Below are 20,971 nucleotides of genomic sequence, written 5' to 3'. Positions count from 1 at the left end.
CAGCGCCGGGCCCTCAGCTCAGCACGCGCGGCGAAGATGGCGGCGGCGGCGGCCGGCGGGGCGCGGGGGCGGCGCGGGCGGCTCTGACCGGGCACACACCGGGAGGAACGCGGGGAGTGAGCCCGGAGAGAGCCCGCGGAGCTCCACGGGCAGCGGGGGAAGAGCGGGACCCCCCTCGGGGGGGGGAAAAAGTGGCGGCGGCGGCGCAGAAGAGCGGGGGCGCTGCCGGCGAGCCCGGCCGTGAGGGGCCGGCGCGCGGGGCGTGAGGGGCAGCGTGAGGGGCAGCGAGGGCCGCCCCGCGGGGGACGCGGGTCCGCGGCTCGGGGCGGCACCGGCGCGGTCCGGCGGGCAGGGGGAGGAAGGCTGGCGCCCTGCGGCGGGCGCTCGGCGGGCAGGAGGCGGCTGCGCCGGTGGCTCCCCGCGTTCCTGGCGCTCGGCTGCTGGGCGCCCCACGCCATGTTCTCGGTGCTCTCCTACGGCAGGCTGGTGGCGCGGGCGGTCCTGGGCGGCCTCTCACAGACCGATTCCCGCGACTACAGCCTGGTCACGGCCAGCTGCGGCTTCGGCAAAGATTTCCGCAAGGGCATCCTCAAGAAAGGCATGTGCTACGGGGATGACGCCTGCTTCGTGGCCAGGCACCGCACCGCCGATGTGCTGGGTGAGTGCCCGCGCCGGGGGGCTCAGGTGGCTTTGACCTCCCTCCCTTCTCTTCCTTCCACCCTCCCTCCTTCCCTCCCTCCCCGCTCCGCACATGGCGAGCGGCTCAGCCTCCGCTCGCAGACAAAGGAGCTGCTTCTGCTTGGCAGTGTCAGCGTGAGTTCGCTTTTTTAGCTTCCCGAGGAAGCTCTTTGCTGCAGCTCAACCTGCCTTTGGCTTGCGGGGTTGTGTGTGCCAGGTGTGTGGGCCCAGCCTGGACTTTTCACCTGTGGGCACCTGTAAGGCCCAGCGGCTCCAAAAGTCTCAGAAACAGCTCCTGGTGCGTTTCACTTTCTGTCTGCCTTTAAAACCTGACCGAGCCCCGTGGATATTCACCGCAGTTTCACCGAAAAGATCACTGGAACAGACACTTCCTGATTTTAGCATGTGCTGTGTGTCCTTGTCAAGTGAAAGGCAGAGTGACATTGAGACTGGAATCAAATGTCAAACTTCAGTTTCGGTGTTTGCTCTGGCCTGATTGCGCTCTCTGCTTTGGTTTCACGGCTGAAATCAATCGGAAGACTTCAAATATTAGAAGCAATGAACAATTATAGATAACCAGTGGAACCTTCAGTCCGTGGGCAGCATTGCTTTTGACAGTGCTTGACCTTTCTCCTGTGTGCTCAAGGTTGACTTTGGCTGACTGACCTTCTGCACAAGTTACTTGTGCTGTAATTGCCAGCAGCAAATTTTCACCACAACTTTGACACTTAAAAAACTTCCTCCCCTCCTGCCCCTGTTTTTTATTTGTTTATTTATTTTAAGACGGGGGGGTTGCACCGTGGCATCTCCTAATGTGGGAGTGCTTGGGTGATTCCTGTCCTTGTAACTTGGTTGCCATTTACCAGAGCCGAGACATTTTGTGCAGGAAGCTGTAACCTGGAGCTGGGTAACAGTATTGCTGCTCATTCCCAAGGGAGCTGTTGCTGTCAGGGTGATGCCACAGCTTCCAGGGAGATGTGCAGAACTGGGCAGTGCATTTTAGACACTCTGCATCTTCTCTGCTGTGCCTGTTCCAGAGAAACTTTTTTTTTTTTTTTAATTAGAATTAGCTGCTGAACACCCTTCCTTTAACATGTGACCAACCCTGGCTGCCTTTAAAGTTCATGTCAGGCCAGCACTGATAAATAACTGAGCAATTGGTATTTACCCTTAGGAGAAATGCAGAGTATCCTTCTACTTCAGGGTGGGCTCTTGGTATGGAGAAGAGGTAGATTTAGCCCCATTTGATGATGTTTAGGAGGTTTTGGCCATATTTGGTAATTACTGTACGTGGACCTACAGCTTGTCTTGTCTTCCTGCTGGAATCAACAGAGAGTTGCATTTCTAAGTTGGGTCTTTGCATTAATTTTCATGGCAACTTGGAAACAAACAGAATTGCAGCTCCACTTAAGGATCAAACAGCAGAGAGAGCAGCAGTCCAGGATGTTTGAAACACCAAGAAGAAAACAATTTAAATAGCAAAGCTGTTGATTGGGGGTTTGTTTTGGTTTTTTCCCTGGTACAGCTATTTTCATGTTAGTTCTTTATTACTTTTTTAATGCACGTACCAAAAAACCCCCAGATCTGTGTACATTCTGCAAAACCAGCAATGCTCAGGTGGGCTTTGATGCCTCTGATTTGATGCTTTTTCTTCATCTGCAGTTCTCGAGTTTACCAGCAGCAGTTTTCTCCTCCTTTCTGCTGCTGTGATCATCTCTTTGCTCTCCCTCTCTCTTGCACTGCTGCAGGGAGAGTTTCAGCACCAGAAGGGTTTTCCTGCCCTCAATTCCTCTTACTCCCATCACAAATCTAAGGTTCCTTAAAGATTTTCTTACAGACCCTCATAAATTTTGTACTGACTCAATGCCTGCCTAACTCTGCACCTCCACAAAGCTGGCTGAGCTGAACTGTCGGGTTTCCCCCTTAATTTTTTGGCACGTAACGAAGAGGCTCACGTGGTTTGAGCCAGAGGGAACACTTGACACAGTAAGTGCTTTTGGAGAACAGTAAATTTCCAGCGTCTCACTTGGAGCTCGCAGTCACCGGTGACAAAGCCATGCTGGAGAATTTATTTGAAATTCTTCTGTGCCAGTGTTTTCTAGAACCGGTGTGTGGAGGGCTGGCCTGTGTGGGATGGACCTGGGTGTGGTGGAGCAGTGAAAGAGCTACTCCCAGTCCTTTGGCACACCAAGTGCTTGGGGATTCATTTTCCTAGGTCAGACAAAAGTCGACTTGGCAGTGTGTTTGTAGCAGAATCAAAATGCTAAACACTCCTTTTGTTGTGAGTGTGCTGTGGAGTCCAAGGGCTGAACGTTTAACAGTGTCTTCTGGTAAAGGCTGAGCTTTACCCTTTCACAGGAAGATCAGCAGAAAGCTTAAAGATGGTTGTTAAATGCTTGGTAAGGCCTGTTACTGGTGTGCTTGAACCCTTGGGGGTTTTACCTCTCGTTTTTATTTTTGTCTGGGACAGACCTGTCAAATTTGCACGTTTTGTTCCCGTTCTGAGCTGAGGGAGAAACAAGAAGCTCAGAACCAGAGTTCAGAACCCTGAGAAAAGGAAATGGCTTTGCTGCTCATGTAAATCTCCAGAGCTTTATGATTCAGGCCCGTTTCCTTTCTGCTTGTACCGTGTTGTACCTTTTGGTCCATTCACTGTCAGTGTCTGGGTGTTCAGACCCTCAGAACATTCAGATATCTCCTGGAGATGTGGCAGCTGCTCTGTGCTGCCTCATGTCTGAAGCCTTAGGAACTTTTGAGGACAGAAATGCTGTTTTTCCCAGCTGAAATCCAAACTCTTCAGGAGCTGACAGCTCTGGTTTCCCTCATTGGCACGAGAGCAGAATTTTTAGTACATGGGGGACAACCCAAAATTTTCAAAGAACTGGAGCAGTTTTACAACCATTTCACTTATTTACCCAGAGTAAACATTAAACCTTTTTTAGACATTTTGAGCTGTTCCCCTGCTGGTGATTGGTTTTTTCCTTTATTGTTGGGCTCTGCCTTCTCTTGCTTATTCCTGCCTTATCAGGCTCCTGATGTCTTTGCTAGTTTTTTATGGATTTTCCAAGCTGTTGTGTGAGTCATTATTGAAACATTGCAGCAGCCAATGCTGCATCCCGTGACAGCATCACTTATACAATGTCTGTGCTGGGGACAAGGTTGGGTGTAGCCAGTGACACTTCACTGGTCTTCCAAACTATTTCTGTCCCCTAGGAATAGGACAAAACTGGCTGGCAGCAGGGAACTGTTTGTCCACTGCAGAGTTAAAATTGGACAACTGTTCTATCAGCTGCAAATCTTGATTTTGAATTTTTTTTTTGGGGGGGGGAGTGGATGGGTGCTGCAGGGCAACTGCTCTAAACTGAGAGAAAACTGCATTTCGGTTGAAAATTCAGTTTGTCAGCAGCCTTTTCCAGAGTGGCAAAGCCCCTGGAATATTGTTGGTGTCACTGTCCTCAAGGAAAGTAAACTACAACATGTAAAAGGCTTTGGAGATGAAATGTCAAGGTTGTTCTGGCAGCTGTAGAGGAGGAAGGGATTCCTGCTTGGATGCCTGAAGGTTAGAGGGGACTGTGTTAAGTGGTTTATTTGGTATCATACCTATTAAAGAGATTGCTGCCTTATCACAACTTATCACACTAAAGGAGGCAAATTGTCTGCCTCCCTCAGAGCAGCCTTTCACCTACTGCAGTGGGGGAGCCCAGGGCACCTCAAAGGGAGTGATCACTGATCTACAAACGCTTGTGGTGTCCTAATTTGTAACAGACCACGTGGAATTTTCTATTTAACACGGGAGCATAAGTGTAAGGAAAGTACAGATTGAGAAACATCCCATTAACAGCCACGTTCTTGTCAGTAAAATCCACGTGTCGGCAGAGCTGATCTTGAGTGGCACTGAATGGAACCTCAGGCTGCTTATTCCTCTTTTCCCCACAGAACCTGCAGGGATGTTGCACACAACGTTTCTCATCAGAATTTCCAGCTGAGCACTTATTTTAACTGTAAATGCTGTTGGTGCTTGCTGATAGCAGAAAATTTTCCATTCTTCTGTGGGTCTTGGCTGGAAGGAAAAGCAGGTTGTGTTGGAAATCAGGGATTGAGGCTGAGCGGGGTGCAAGAGGGGAGGATTAGTCATACCTGTGTCGCAGGGAACATTGCAGAAATCTCCTGCTGTTTGTTCTGGTTCATCCTCACTGGGAATGCTGAGAGCCCGAGATGGGGCAGCCTGGCAGGGATTTCAGTGTCTGCCGTCCCTTCTTAGCAGTCCCCCCTCTTGCTGAACACCTTGAGATGAAATGGTTATAACTGGGGAATTTCTTACAGAAAATAGTTCAGTGTTCTCCTGGAGCTCCCCAAATCCACCGAGTGATTCCTCAGGCTTAAATAAAATAGGGAAGAGATCTACCTGGTAGGAACCTGTTCCAGGAACAAGTAGATGGTAGCAGGGGGGAAATAGATATAAGGAACTGTTGCTTTTTCTCAGGAGTAGATGCACTGTTTAACGATTTCAGTTCCCTGTTTCCCCTTCGGTTTGTTGTTCAACATCCTCACTCCCTTCACCTCTTGCTTTTTGTTCCTTGTTGTCACTCACCCAGTTACTCTCCCAGAACCTTTCTGTGTTGTGCAAGGGTAGTTTAAGGTTTACTGTAACAGTGTGAATAAGTAACCTTTCCTTTTGTAACTTGTTAGCAGTCCCACCCCCCTGCCTTTAGGGGGTTGTATTCAACGGAGTTATTTCTCTCTCAAAACCCGAGGGGAGCCTGGACAGACACCCTTTGGCTCTGCCAGGTGCCAGGGAAGCTGCTGGGGGGTCACTGCTGGCTGGGAGCGTTGGTGCTCTGGATGGAGAACCTGTCTAGGTGTGGGATTTATGTCACCACTGCTAAAACAGGAAATCTTATCAGTTTATCTCAATTCTGATATGTTGACAAATATCAGGTGCTGTATTTCAAACTTGTGCGGTGCAGCGGATTGCACCTTTTTTCACCATTTTTAGCCTGCTATTTTTGATGCCAAATAAATTCAGCCATAAATACATCCTTTTGGTGTTCCTTTATCAGTGATTCATTGCTATTTCAGGTGAGGATCTCAAGAAATGGAAAGTTCAGTAGGATGTGAGGAGTGCCTTAGCAAGTTAATTGTGGTTGCATGCACAAGCAGTTCCTGCTGACACACTTGTGCCTGCCTGGGGCTTCTGGGTTAGTTTTATTCTTGGCTGATGCAATGGCTGAAAGTATCCATCTTCCAAGAGATTTTTTGGGAACAGGGTGGTACTTTTGGATTCTGACCATATTTGCCAGCAAGCCAGAACTTCCCCTCGTAACACTATTTATATTAAACAGGACTTGATCAGGTTTGTTATGAACTTTCAGCCTGTTTAGTTTATATCTCTATGTAGTTTATATTTCTGAACTAGGCAGAAACACCTGGATCTCACCAAAGTGTGTGGTGAAAAGCAGCTCTTGCTGCTTTCAGCACTGGCTGGGTGTCCTGGGCTCCTGCAGCGAACCTCGTGTGTGCTGGCAGGAAAAACAACTTCCCATTTGCATTTCTAGCTGGTATCTCATCCCAGGTGCTTTGAGCATTTGGAAATCAGCTTTCCCAAGTTTCCCTGCCAAGATCTCCCCTGGCTTAGTCAGTGTTGCAGCATCAGACACTTGGGCTTTGTCTTGTAACTTGGTGACAAGTGTTTGTCTGGGAGAGATTTGGATACATGGAATATCTGAGAAGCTGCAAAAAGCTTTGTTTTGGACTGACAAACGCAGCAAGTATTTCATCTGGCAGCAATAAATGTGTATTTTCCAGCAGAAGGCAGTGCAGTGGGGTGTTAACTCTCAGAGGTTCTGAAAGCTCTCCATTATAGAGTTAAATCCTTGAGAAGTATTTATTCTTTTGAAGTAATTTATTGTGAAATTTTCAATTGCTTTATTTACACTGATGGTTCATCTGGCTGCAGGCACTGCTCCGTGTCACGTGGGTGTTTGTGTAACTTCTGCCTGGGCTTGAGCAGGGAATAGCCACAGGAATGTTCCTTCTATAAAATTTTCTCATTTACTGAATAGCTTGAATGAAAAAACCCCAAAGGGTGTGTACAGCTCGATTTCAGCAACTCCCAGCCATGAATTTGGCTGAAATGTCCTTAGAATTCCTAGTTTGTAACATGGTTAGTACTGCAAGGCAATGGTTTGTACTTCAAATGTAAGAAAAGAAACATCTGATCTTTTTCACTTGTTAAAAAGGTAATTATTTTGAATTTTTTTTTTTTTTTTTAGTCTTGGATGAAAACAATGATAATAGAAATAAACAGAGCTTGGCATTGTTTGCTGTCAATCAAATACCACAAAGTTTTCTTAAACTTTATTCTCCTTTACATTTCCTCTATTTCAGCAGCAGTTTGCTCAGTTTCAAAATCCTATATTCCTTTCCCATGAAACTCTTTAATTTATAGAGAATATTGAATGTAAAGATGCAGCTTTGATTTAAAAACCACGCTGAAGGCAGGACAGGATGGCTGGAGATCTTGGGGAATGTACAAACCTTTTAAGGCAAAAAACTGGTGACAGTGAGTTACTGAGCAGGTGAGGTGTGATAGTGGTGCCCCAGTGAAAGCCTCCAGGGGCTACTCCTGAATGGGATGGTCCCGGTGGCTGCTGGGCTGGGCTGGAGTAGGGATCCAGCTGTCCCAGGGATTGGGAAGCAGACAGGCTGTTCTCCAGGCACAGGAGCTGCCCATGGATGTCCAGAGGGTGATTGCTTGGGAAGGCACTGGCAGAAGGTGCTCAAAGCTGTTTGGGTAGGTTTTGGTAACTCCCTCCTCAGGTGTTGGCTCAGGCTCTGTGGCACTCAGAGCTGTGGTGTTTCTGTCCCAGTGTTTCCCAACACCAGTGGAAGGTGTTTATGGAATGCTTGAGGGAACTCCAGAGTTTCTGCCCAGCTTTCTCTGTAAGAGCTTTGGGCAGCGCTTGTCAAACAGCACCTTCTCCTTGCATTGCCCTGCTGTCAGTGCAGCACTGCAGAGCCACATCTGGACTGTGTCCATCTTAAAGGGAAGGTAAAAACCCCCAAACTCATCTGGTAACTTCACACAAAGCACCATCATCGTCACACCTGGAGTTTCTGTTTCGAGTTCCAGGTCTGGAACTTTTCCTTTGTGATCTCTTACTCGAGACCTGTCCGTGTGGCAGCAGGAAGCAAAGGGTCAAGCCAGTATTAACCTGAGGTTGGGGGACCTGGAGGGAGAGGATTAATCTGTTCCTGAAGACTCCAGAAAAGGCGTTTCCCAGAATGCCGGAATCCTGCAGAGCTCCTTCCCAGGCTCTGGTCTTGAGGGGTGAATGAATGCAGGGATCTGCATCCCTGTAATATTCTTCTGCGAAAGCAAAGGGACAAAGCAGGTGTCTGAAAGGTTATGCACTATTTTAGGGAGAAAGCTGATTAATGTTGATGGGCTGTTCAGAATCCTGGCAGATTATAGTTCACCCCAAGGTCGGCTCCAGCCCTTCGGTCTCAGTTTCAGCCCGTGGCCCGTGTGAAGGGCGATGAGGAAACCCGGTTTTAGCTTCTCCCTCACATTTTCATGCCTTTTTTTCCTTGAGGAGACTGTCCTTGATCACAATCTGGGCTCTGAAATTCCCCCTTTGTGCTTTTATCACGAACACATTTTAGCTTTATTACATTCTGGAAAGCTGGGCTTGAAATGGTTCGTCCCGTGCTGAGGATCAAAAAGATTTTTGGAGAGATTTCCACACAGTAACATTTTAATCTCAACTAATGCCTTCAGCAGTATTGCACTTTTATCATTTGGGGGAAATTCAGAGTTCTTTAGCCAAATGACCAGCAGAATATGATGTCTGCTACTCACCTCCCTCTGAACACCCCCTTTCCATGAGCACCTTCCCTGTTTTCCTCTGCAGCTGCTCAGAAGCTGCCAAAGCTTTGGCAGAATTGCTCCAATTTTCTGATATCCAAGTTTTTTTAGAATAACTAAATGCAAATTGACTGGATCATGGTTAGTTTTCATTCTCTTGTTTGGCTGAAGCTGCAAGCAACAAACTCTCCTTGGAAGGGGCAGGTCCCAACATTGTGTTGGTTACGTGGATTTTGGAATACTTGGAAATGGAGATTACCAAATAGAAAGCATTGTTTTTCATAGGAGCATTGGGAAAAAAACTGGGCTGCTGGATGGTGGGGAAGAGTTTCTTTATCATTTCTGTGCTGGCTAAAATCTTAGCAACCATCACATTTAATTGTTCCCTTCTAAGGGGCTAACCAAAGGTTAATGGGATTGAATCCCCATCTTCCCCCCACCAAATTCCCTGTTTCTCTTGTGGAGTCAGCCTCCTTATCCTCAGCATTAGACTTGTGCCTTTTTTCCAGCAGTTCAGGTGATATTTATGGTTAGTCTGGCAGCTGATGTCAGCAGTTACCTCACAAATACTTACAAATTTCTGTGCTAATCCCAACTGTTTTCTCAGGCAGGTGCCGAGTCCTGCCTTTCAGTTACTAAATATCCTGAGTGATGTAAATAATTAAACCCCTTGTTTTGGAAACCGTGGCTGTTCACATAACACTCCTTTTCTCTTCTCTTCCAGGGGTGGCAGATGGTGTCGGTGGCTGGAGGGACTACGGGGTTGACCCCTCTCAGTTCTCAGGGACTCTGATGCGAACGTGTGAACGTTTAGTGAAGGAAGGACGGTTTGTTCCCAGCAATCCCGTCGGGATTCTCACGGCAGGCTACTGTGAGCTGCTGCAGAACAAAGTACCTCTGCTTGGTAAGGCACCAGAAATCTCTCAGTTCCATCTGGGCTGTGTGTTACCTACACATGGGCTTAGTGAGAGTGGCTTGGATAATCTGCTGGCAGCTTCTGCAGCAAATCTGCAGGCAGCAACTTCTCTTATTTCTATGTTTTCAGTTGATTTGGAGGCATCCTTATTTCTCTTGTGTTTAAAAGCTGTTTTAATTAATTAATTAATGCAGGGAGTGTTTGTGTATGTATATGTATATAAAATAAAAGGCCAGCAGCCTTTCTGTGTGAAAGGTGAATTCAGCAGAGTTGGCAGAGCGAGTTCTGCAGCAGAACACGCTGTGGCACATGTGCTCACCCTGTGTTTTGGAGGTATAAATAACTGTTCTCTGCTGAAAACTCCTCATGGTTGGTTGCGGCTTTTTTGCTTAAGCTCTGCAAGGGAAAAATATTTTCTGAGGATAACTGGATGCAGTTCTGCTCATTCCTGGCCTTCCTGCTCCTGTTGCCTTTTATGTCCAGTGAACTCAAAGCCCAATTGGTCGGTCTCAGTAGTTTATATCATCTGATCTCTGAGAGTATTATTTTTATAAATCTTTGTGGGGGATTCATTACAGATCTTTCTGAAAGCCAACTGAAGTAGATGCTTCGCATGCTCTTGTGTCAGACTTGATGTGAGCCAGGGCATTCAGCTGCCTTGGGAATGGGAGCAGATAGAGAGGTGCCACTCGGGCTGAGCTGCCAACCCTGCAGAGGGAACACTTTGTGAAGGACAGGAGCCCTCCTGTGCCCCAGGGAGGTGTTGCCCTGTGTGATATGTGCAGGGCTCACCTGACCTTAAGCTCCTGTGCCAGAGGAGTGCAGGCTGAGCTATATTTAACTTGTCTGCTGAGCTGGGAGCAGATGTTCTTGCATTAGACGCCTAAAGAATAGGTTGGAACCTCAGCAGTGACCTTAAGTGTCACCAAAATAGCAGAGCTCAGTAATTACATTAGGATTTGGGGGGGTTAATGGTGCTTATTTGTGCAAAGCAGATGTAGCTGTAAGTGATCTCCAAAGTGGGCCACTGGAGAGAGCTTCCCCACGGCTTTGGAGACGGAGGCAGCTCAGCTGGGCTTGACCTTTGCAGGGCTGAAAAGCAGCGTGTGCTGAGTCACAAGATCTGCATTCCACACATGGCCTCCTGGTTACACTCTGCTAATAGAGTTAGAATTTGAAACTAATGATCCTTAGTGTTTCTCCTTTAACACAGAGCAGTATTTTTAGAAGGAGGAATAAAAACCCTTGGAATTACCACAGCAATGAGCATTTGGAGTTTATTTAAAATAAAGGGAAGGGAGAGGACTTCATTAAGGAGGATTCATTAGGCAGTAGCTTTTCCTTGCTGTTGTGCTCTGAGCCTCAATAACTTGGTTCATCAGAACTGAATCCAGCAAATATTATAAAATAAAACTGAAATGGGAGGAAACCGTGCCAATTATTTAAACACTGTTGTGTTGCAGAACAATCTTGGACAGTCACATCTCAAATGGGAGCTTTTCCTGAAGTCCTGTTTTGTAAGAGTGGAGAAGGTCCTGTGTGTTCACTAGAGAACAAATTCAGGGCGAGTGCATTGCAGGGAACTCTCTGGGTTAGAAAGGGAAATGTCTGGAACAGGCACTGCCTGGAGCCAGCTGGACTTGTGTACCAGCAAGGCTCACCTCATCCTGAGCTCAGCTCACTGCAGGCTTGTGGCCTGTCCAGCGTGGAGCTGTGCCTGGACAATCCCGCTGGAGGGAGATGAAGATTGGGATGTGGGGCAGGAGTCAGGAGGAAAGGCTGCAGCTGGATCTCAGTCTTGAGGAAGGCAGTGTCTGCTGTGGATGTCCTGTCCTGTCTGCAGGAATGCAGCAGGTGCTGGTTACTCTGCAGGACTCTGGATGTGTTTCTTTGCAACACAGTTATTTTTGTGGCCATTTCCCAGTGAATGAACCAAGAATCCCTCAGTGCCCTCAAGCGTGGCTGGGATAGTTCTGAGCACGGTTGAGGTGTTCCTGTTGTTACTTTTATGTGGAAGAGGATTTGTCTCTGAAACGAGTTTTCTTTACACTTTATAAGTTGGTGTCCTGAAGATGTGACAGGATTATTGTCTGTTGAACCTGGAGCAGGCTGGAAAGAAAAGCTTTTTCATGTTCTGAGCAGAGAAATGCAATAGGACCTAACACTTAATTGCAAGCAGTTCTTTACTTGGCGTGGTTTATTTACAGCTGATGAGTGAAACTGTGTGGAGAGCACCTGGCATTGTATGGATGCTGCTGGAATTCTATTATGTCCATGATTTCGGAATTTCAGTATTTTATGTGAGTTCTGTAAATCCAGTCCTATAGCAGAATGTGCTGACATCTGTTGGGCTGGAAAACTGTAAATAAACCAAACAAAACAGGTATTTGTCAGCATAATGTGTTTACCAAAATCAGAGCAGGAAAAGCACATCCTACGCAAAAATCGGACTTTGTGTTGCAAAGATTTCTGGCATTTTGCCGTCTTAATTTTTGGTCGGTTGTGGCATCGTTGAACATTCCCATCCCTCCTGGTTATTACGCTTTGATAAGCATTGGAATGATTGAGCTGCTGCTGGAATCGGGGGGAGCAGCAGCAGTGTGAGGGAGCTGAGTGCAGTGCCTGTGTTTGCAGGGAGCAGCACAGCCTGCATCGTGGTCCTGGACAGGACGAGTCACCGTTTACACACGGCCAACCTGGGCGACTCCGGCTTCCTGGTGGTCAGGGGAGGAGAGGTCGTCCATCGCTCTGATGAGCAGCAGCATTACTTCAACACTCCCTTCCAGCTCTCAATAGCTCCTCCAGAAGCAGAAGGAGTTGTCTTAAGTGACAGGTAAGGTGGGGAAGGAACTCCCAGTTTTTAATCTGTGCTCCCGAGGAGCTGCAGTTTTTGCTGGGGGGCTCTTCGGTGGCCTGTGGGATTTAAGCTCCAATCCAGTCAGGTCCTGCAGCTGATAATGTGAGCATTTAGCACCTCTGAACCTGTTGCAGAGCGTGAATTTATTGGGCTAATGATTCTTCGGGGTGGCCTATTCCCATGGTTCTGAGCCATGGGGAGGTGTCAGTGGCTGAAGCTCCTGGATGTGCTGGTCATCCTGGACAAGTGGCTGCTCTTACCACTTCCAATCCCTGTCTGTGCTCCCCTGAGACTGTTTGGAGTAGCTAATTTAGATATCTTGGCACTGAGGTAACAAGTGCTTGAAGAATAGAGCAGAGAAGGACATGTGACTGTAAGTTGTGTTTCCAAGTAGCTGTTTCCCTCAGCATATTGTATTTGACCAAAACGAGCAAAAAAACTGCTTGGCAGAACACCAGGCTGGGAATGAGAGGATGAGGAGAGGACAATCTGTTCACAGAAATGAGTCCTTTCAAAGGCTGGCTTGTTCCTGTGTCTTCCCCTGAGAATGTCAGGCTGATCCATCCTGGCTTGGTGAAGACTCATCAGTAATATGAAACGAATTTTTTTTTTTAAAGAATCAGCTTTCAAATTATGTTGAATCAGTTAGGTTGGAAAAGACCTCTGAGATCACTGGGTCCAAATACCTACAGCTCTCAGAAATGGCTGTTCACTCACTGATCTCCCTCATCTGAATCCAGGCAGATTGCAACAGGATCCTCCGAGAGTGGCCCTGGCATCCAGGGAATGCAGCAGGCAGCTCCAGTCTTTGATGCAAGGTTTGGACTCAGTGATCTCAGGGCTCTTTTCCAGCCTATGAAGTCTCAAGGCTGATGCAGTGAGGGTTATGACCTCAGTGCCAAAATAGCTCTTTTTGAAAGTGTTGTCGAAGTTGTTGAAACTCCTGACCATTCCTGCCTGTGGCTTTATTTCCTCATCCTACAACTGCCGAGAGGAAGCCGGGGTGGAACTCTGAAATGAAACCCCCTCAATAATCCAACCGCTTCGCCAGATTAAAATTAAACGACATTTGAAATTCCAGAGCTGCAAAAATCTTCATTTTTCTGAGGTTCTCTGTCATCCATGGGAAGAGCACAAAACCCAGAAAGCAGGAGGATAATTGATCATGTCCAGTGGAAGTCAGGGAAGCCAAGTAATCTGAGTCATCCCATAATAAGGAAAAGCACAAGATAAATGTGCTCCCACACTTGAGCTGTGAATCATGATTACAGCTTTGTGGCTGGTTCCTGTGCTGTTCCTGACGTTAATTAGTACCCATGGGCCTCACCGAAACGCTTCTCCAGTCCTTTTTTATTTGTTGTCCCAGTTCAGGGGGCAATTTGGCTAAATATGGGCACAGGCAGGCAGGCTCAGCTCCATCCACCTTCCTGAGCCTGCAGATCAGTGGAGCACAGCAGCTCCTCTGTGTTCTGGCAGAGATGCAGCAGTTTCTCCCTTTTAAAGAACCCTGAAGAGTCTTTAAAAAGGAAAGGTTTGTTGTTATGTTGCCTCAGAGAATCAGATTTTGCAGCAATATTCGTGGCCAAATGGGGGGTTTTCTCCTCTTGCTGTTGTGTAATGTCTTAGACACAAATATTCCAACTGGCTGTGGTTTTCTGGTAGTGATTTCCAGGCATATTTTTTATTCCATTGAATTACAAAGTGATTCAAAATCCTGAAGTGCTCGGGCCATTATGAGCTGTCCTTTCAAGTATTGCTCTCTCACACGCTCCAGATGAGCAGAAGGAACCCTGAGCTGCCATTCTGCTTAATGGTTTCCATGGAGATACACTCACCAAGCAAATTAGTTTGCAGATTGTTCATCTGGGAATTGTAACCGCGAATCCTTGGTGGAGCAGCTGGAGCTGTACCGGTTTGCATTCCCAGTGCTGTCCTGGGGCAGGAGCTCCACAGTCAGTGATTTCTCTGTTGCCAAGAGCCCCAGAGTGCAGTGAAGTGGAGGAGTTGTGGCTGTGCTGTTGGACATTCCCTGGGGGATGTGAGGAGTCGTTTTTAACCTCTGTGTCCCCTGCTGTCCCCTCCCCAGCCCCGAGGCTGCCGACAGCACGTCCTTCGACGTGCAGCTGGGGGACATCATCCTGACAGCGACCGACGGGCTGTTCGACAACATGCCCGACTACATGATCCTGCAGGAGCTCAAGAAGCTCAAGGTGAGTGTGTGATCCCTGCAGCCCTCACGGCCTTCGTGCTGCTCAACCTGAAGCCTTGAAAGCCTTTTCCCATCATCCCCCATGTGAGCAGTGGGAAGGGATGCTGACCCCAGAACTCTGTGTCTTGGATCTGCATCCAGGCTGAATCCAGAGGCGGCAGCTGGGGCACAGATTTCCCGAGTGGCAGATTTTCCCCCATGGCAATAACTGGGAAGGGAAGGGGGAGATGTTCAGTCCAGGCTCTGCCCTTGGCCAGCTCCTCACACACGGCACCTGCAGCTTGTAGATGCTACACAATGAAAACAGAGCATCTTCTCCCAGGTTATTTGGGGACTGAGCTTACACTTCAAATAATTTCCAGCTTTTCTGAAGGGTTATAAACCAGGAATTCCAATGGAGTATGTGCTGTCTGAACTGTGGGTTGCACGTGCTTGAAAATCTTTAATATGTTCTGTTTAAAAAAAAAAAAAAATCCTGGCAACTTTCCCAGGTTAGTGACCACAAATGTTCTTTTTAAATAGTAAAGATGCATTAAAATATTTTAATTTGGGTGAGAATATTTAGCTTAAGGCTATTTACTTCCAGAAAGGAAAGTGTACTTAGGGAGATATCAATATGTATAACCTCCCTGAAGAAACTGCTCTGCTGTGAAATGCAAATCAGGGTGACAGAGAGAATTAAGTGTGGTTTTCAAAGAATTGGGCCTGTCCTTATCCTGCAGCTACACAAGTCACTACCCCGTGTGGTTGCAGCCACCTCACAGCCCCGGCTGTGTCCTGGGCGGACCCTGGAGCTGGAATTCCCTTGTGGAAGAAGGCTGAGCTCCACCTTTCGGCGTGTTTGGGAAAGGCACTGGAGTTCCCCGAGGGGTTCAGCCAAGAGTTAATCACATAAACGCCTGCTAATTCCCAAACCTGCGGGGAAGGCTCCTGGAATGACAGGGCCCTCCAGAGCCCTCACAGATAAAGGAGCAGTGGTTGTGTCAGGTTGGCTCGAGCGAGACCAGCCCGGAGCGAAGCAGCAGAGTTACCAAAACTGAACTAAAAACAGGCCTTTAAAATGCAGCCTGGAGAAAGTTTGTGCTTCTTTTGTCATCTGACTTTTGAAGTGCCCCTTCTCCCCAAGTGTGCTCTTGCTGATTGGGGTAAGAGGGTCAGGGGTGCAGGAATTGCACTTGAGGTGAAGCAGAAACACTTCACCAAAACACGAGTGGGAGGCGGGTTTGGGAATGTCCCCTTTCCTCCAGGTGAGTCTGGTTTCAGTATTAGTCTTCTAAGTGTCTAAATTGTGTAACCCCTCCAAACCCAAGTGCTGTAGCTCTGGTGGAGTTGAGGCCTGGCCTTTGCTCGTGGAGCTGCACGGCTGTAACCCCGTTTGTGAAGCCCAAAGGACGGGGAGGGCCATAATTAGATAATTATTGCCCTGGCACCGAGTGACCTCCAGAAGTGACAGGCAGCAGCAAAGCACCTCCTGGAGGAGGCTTCCTGCTAAATAACACCCCCTTTTCCCGCTGGATTCAGAACTCCAACTACGAGAGCATCCAGCAGACAGCGCGGAGCATCGCGGAGCAGGCGCACGAGCTGGCCTACGACCCCACCTACATGTCCCCCTTCGCGCAGTTCGCCTGCGACAACGGCCTCAACGTCAGAGGTGAGGGTCCCCTCCTGCCACCCCCCAGCAACCTGCAGCACAGGGAATTGTCCCAAAATGCAGTGGGACAACAGAACATCAGCAAACGGGGTTGGCAGGAGAGCCCCGGGCTCGTGTGTGGGATTGGGAGCGGGAGCCTCCCGTGGGGAAGCAGCTGGAGCCCAGAGCACACACTGCACTGGTGGGTTATTTTTAACCCAGGATGTACATTCCTGCCCCAGGCTCCTGGGGAAACTGGGCTTGGTTTGTTCTTGGATTTGGGTGTGAGGGTGGCTTTTGTTTAATTTTTTTATTTTTTGAAGTCTTCTCTTACAGCTGCAGTTCAGCTGAGGTTCTGCTCAGTCTTTGGTAGTTTGGGAGTTTGTTTTTTGGTTGAAATTTGTGACTCTTGTACCTTTGGCATCCCCATCCTGATCTCTCAGGAGCTGGTTCTACTTCTGGGCTCTAAAAGATGCCAACACCTGGCAGAGCTCAGAGCCTGAGCAAACGCCTTCCTTTTATTATTTATTTCTTCTAAATAACTCATTATAATTCTGCTGGTAAAGATGTTCTCATCTCTGTACCAGGAGGGCAGGAGTTCCTGCCCCTTTCCCAAGGTAGAGCTTGGGCTCCCTGGTGCTCCAAGCTCAGTCAGAAATGAAACTGCAGATCTCTGGATTCTCTGGTGTGACTTCCCAACAACAAAATATCCCTTCTGAGCCCTTTCTGCAGGATCTGAGTGTTTTGCTCTGGCTGCTGAGGATTGAAAAATAGCTACTAAAAATGCTAAGTAGCTTTTAGTGAGCCGTGAGGTAATCCAGTGCTGGGGAAGGTGCTAAAGAAGTGTTTGATTTGCAGTGGAAATTCCTGAGGAGATCTGACTTTCATGGCAGTTTCCTTGTTAGAGAGAGCAGTGTCAGGTGTTTGGTGCATTTATTCAGCAGTCTGTAGAAAGCAGGCCCTGTGCTGTGCCAGCTGCCAGCAGCGTTCCGGGTTCTGACCTCCTTTTCTCAGCCTGATCTCACCGGAGCTGAACAGGAGAGTGTTTTTGTGCCGTGTTAAATGTCACTGCTCCCCTCGTTTGGGAGGGAGGGGGGGAAGCAGAGTTGGTGTCGACACTGAGCAGGCTTTGAATATTTAATTTTAAAAGAACCTTCCCTGGGAAATGACACGGATGATCTGAAGACGATGGGTTTGATGAACTAAGCGGGTTTTTCCTTCCCTACAGGGGGCAAACCAGACGACATCACCGTCCTTCTGTCCATCGTGGCCGAGTACACAGACTGAGGGCCCTGTGGCGCTCCCACAGCCCCGCACGGATTCCTGCTGGAACAGGATTGATCCCTCCTCCCTCCTGCCCTGGGCAGCCGGCCCTGACACAGCAGAGTCCTTGCTGACAACCACTCGTACAACGCTGGGCTCGCTCTGCCAGCGAGAGGGGAAGAAGCTCAAGGCCTGGAGCGTCCATCAGAGCTCCTCATTGTCCGTGCCGGGGGCAGGATCCATCCCACGGCATCCCCGCTCTGGAGGTGGAACTTTCCAAGGAGTACAATTGGTCGATCGTCTTTCAGAGTAGCTCAGTAGGTAACCCCTCTGCACGAGGGCATCTCGCTCTTTGCTAGGAACGTTCGCTGTTGTTGAGGGTGTGTTCCAGCCCCAGTTCCATAAAGCGTAGTCTTGTTCCAGTGGTAGCCGAGGTTTCGTGTTCCTGAGCTCCGGTTTTCAGGAGATTTCTAAACTGCTGTAAACATTCTGCTCTTGCCATCCATGGTGTCAGCCTTAGGAGCCTTTTCTAGTGCGAGATTTCAAACAAACCTAGTTCAAGTTATATGGATGCAAATGTGTTTTGTGATTTCAGGTGCTTAACTGTGATCTTAAAAAAAAAAAAAAAAAAAAAGTTCTGCAGATCATTCGTCCATGATGGGCCTGGTTCTGGATGTTTTGGCTGTGGATGATTATTATTATTTTTATTAAACAAGACTTCTAGCTCAGTCTCAAACAGCCGAGCTGGCCACAGCTGAGGTCTTGGAGCATTTGGACCCATCTGCTGGTGGGAAATGCTCCGGTGGGAGGTTGCACAAAGAACGGCTCGTCCTCAACTCCCAACGTCCTCACTTGGGGTAGATAATCCTGTCGTTGATGAAGCCTAATTTGTGTTAATAATTGCCATTGCTTGTAGAACAGAATCTGCTGCACCACTTTATAAAGTCCAGCTGATCCTTTCTGACTCAACAGGCACCTCTTTGCTTCTGCTGCGGCAGCCGAGTACGAAAACGAACCTTAACGAATAATCAGCAAAACTTCACATTTCAGTAACTAAAGTGTAGGGGTTTCAGTGAACCTTAATGATGTTTACAGTTATCTTAACAGCCACTTTGCAATATGACATTTCCTTTTCAATGACAGTAGCTCACGTTTTCCCCCCCTCCTTCACTTCCAGCCAGCTTTTCCTTTTCCTTTCCCAAGGCTCATATGAAAGCTGAGAGCTGTAAAGATATATATATTTTTGGTCAGTTTTTCATTAACTTTTTTGCCGGTAGAAAAGTACGTAGAAATAAATTAAAGCCATGTTTTTATATATTAAAAAAAAAAAAAAAAGTCGGGTAATGTTGCTGTTTAGGTGAGTGCAGTTAAACTTGGTCAGTAAGGAATCTTTCTTGCTCTCGAGAGGAGATTTTTACTACCTGGTTTATTGTATTAAAACTGTTTAAGTTTGAGGTTACCTCAACTTGTTTAAAGAATTTTTGTGGACTTGTACTGTATATTTGCGTAACTATGTCAAGCTTTTATTTAAGGTCATTTAACATGTACCATGTACATGTCATTTTACTATATTTCAAAGCATCATGCTTGTAACAGGCATTTCATTTATAATAAGTGATTAATTTGGGAGCTCTTCAGTAATTTATCTGCTATTCCTCAATTGGCATAATGTTAGGGATCTACTTTGAATCACCTTGTAATTACTTGTCAAAATGCCTTAACTACCCTAACTTGACCAAAATGGGATTTTGGTGAGGGTATGGGGAGGATTCTGTTAATGAAGAGAAATTAATTAGTTTTGTGACACACGAGCAGTGAGTGGTGGAGAACTTTGCACAACCTGTCAGTCCTTGTTTTGAGCCGGCCCAGCTGTGCCTGGCTGGCAGTTCCAGGAATGTATTCACTGAGCACAGGGCTTTGTTCCTCGCCTGGGGGGGCCTTGCCCTCCCCAATCCGGGTGTCTTCACGTTTTATCTGCCAGTATTTCCCCTCAGCTTCTGGCTTAGAGCAGATTTGATCAATTCTTGTGTCCCCCGACCTTCCCTTCAGGAGCCCTGGGCTGCTGCTCTGACCTCTCTCAGCACAGTCCCCAGCCCTGGGGTTTTATCCCCCCCTCAGCTTTCCAGAACTTTCCCTGGGGGTGTGTGCGGGTCAGAGGGAAGCACCAGGGTCTGGAATTCCCTTTGAGGCCAAGCTGTGCTCCCTGTCTGTACCCACAGAGCCCTTTGCCTCATATCACACCATCAGTTGTTGGTTTTTTGTTTCCTTTTTTTTTTTTTTTAATGAACAAATTTGGATTTTGATTTACAAATCATGAGTTTTTCCCTCACCGGGCACACCAAAGACCAGTAAAGCTTTTAGCTTTTCCATCTGTTTATAAAGCAATACTGTATTATAAAGAATTGATATTTTTATCACATGCTTGATTGTGTTGGGTTTTTTTTAAGACGTGCACTCTGAACATATCAAAGCTGAGTTTTTCCTACGAACTTATCGCTGTCTGCGCACAAGAGATTTTGGGAGGAGGAAAACCACAGGGCCCATCCTATCCAAGTAATTCCCAGCAGTGCATGAAGCAGCAACACTTGCTAGGGGAAGGTTTAGTGGGAATGTTCCTGAGGGGAATGGGCAAGGAAGGTGTTCCCTGACTTGGAGCTGCTGCAGAGGGTTCTCCCTGGGGAGTTGTGGCTCGCGAGGAGTTTGTGCCCCGGGAAGCTGGGATTGCTCCAGCAGCCCTGGGAGGGGTTGGGTTGAAGCAGGGCTAGGATGTGGGGAGTTGGAAAAGCTCTGTGGTTCCTGCTGCTTCCCTGGCTGTCTGGGAGAGCTGGGAATCAGCTTCCCTCCAAACGTCCTGTGTTGTGTTTCTTGAGGTTGGGCTGAAAACGAAACCAAAAAGCAGATTTGGGACCAGACAGTTCTGAGGGAGTGGAGGAGAAGGGAGAGCAGAAGGTCTGGCAAAGGTGGGAGGATTTAGTGATGGGATCTCCGTGTCTTGGGAAGGGACATCCCTTCTCCAGGGGGAAGCAGCTGATGTGTGTGGAACCCACTGTATGCAGTTCCTGCCAAAGGTGGCTGAAACCATGAGGCAAATGTGAGTCTGTACCTGAGGATGCTTTTTTGTTGCTGTTAAAATGAGACTATCATCTATGCTTACCTAAGAGGCAATTATGTGAATTTCATGTCTGAGGTATAACTTATGCAGGAATAGTTCTGTAAATACATTTAAATGAATTGTAAAGATATTTAATAAATATAGTATTTATACTAAAATGTGCTTTTTTTAAAGTCAAGTTGCCTGCAAACCCTCTGTTTGTTGCTGTGGGGACGTGGTTGGTGGTGCAGAGGCACAGCCAGTGCTGGGGGGGGCCCTGTCACTGTGACCCCCCTGTAGTGCCTCAAATCCACACCTGAGTGACACCCAGCAGTCTGGCAGGAAGATAATGATCCTTTAATTGACCAAAGACTGGGAATTTTGGTGTTGTGTGACTTTAAAAATACTGCACTACCCCTGACTTGTGGAAGAGACGTGGGGAGGGAAAAGAATAAATAAC

General features: G+C 47.6%; 1 protein-coding gene across 1 annotated transcript; it reads left to right on the top strand.

Annotated features, from left to right (window-relative positions):
* The first annotated feature begins 347 nt into the window (after window positions 1-347).
* Window positions 348-20,690, top strand: PPTC7 (PTC7 protein phosphatase homolog). Its single transcript, XM_027878671.1, has 6 exons — window positions 348-658; window positions 9,270-9,449; window positions 12,096-12,294; window positions 14,405-14,528; window positions 16,049-16,178; window positions 17,386-20,690. Exons 1-6 carry the CDS (start codon window positions 457-459, stop codon window positions 17,442-17,444), a joined length of 894 nt encoding a protein of 297 aa, XP_027734472.1. The 5' UTR covers window positions 348-456; the 3' UTR covers window positions 17,445-20,690.
* Window positions 20,691-20,971: the final 281 nt, after the last annotated feature.

Source organism: Empidonax traillii, unplaced genomic scaffold (genome assembly GCF_003031625.1).
Source record: "Empidonax traillii isolate 1590-97213 ecotype Southwest subspecies unplaced genomic scaffold, ASM303162v1 scaffold43:size1863611, whole genome shotgun sequence".
Classification (NCBI taxonomy): Eukaryota; Metazoa; Chordata; class Aves; order Passeriformes; family Tyrannidae; genus Empidonax; species Empidonax traillii.
Note: the sequence above shows the minus strand (reverse complement) of the source record. Positions and strands in the feature narration are given on the sequence as shown.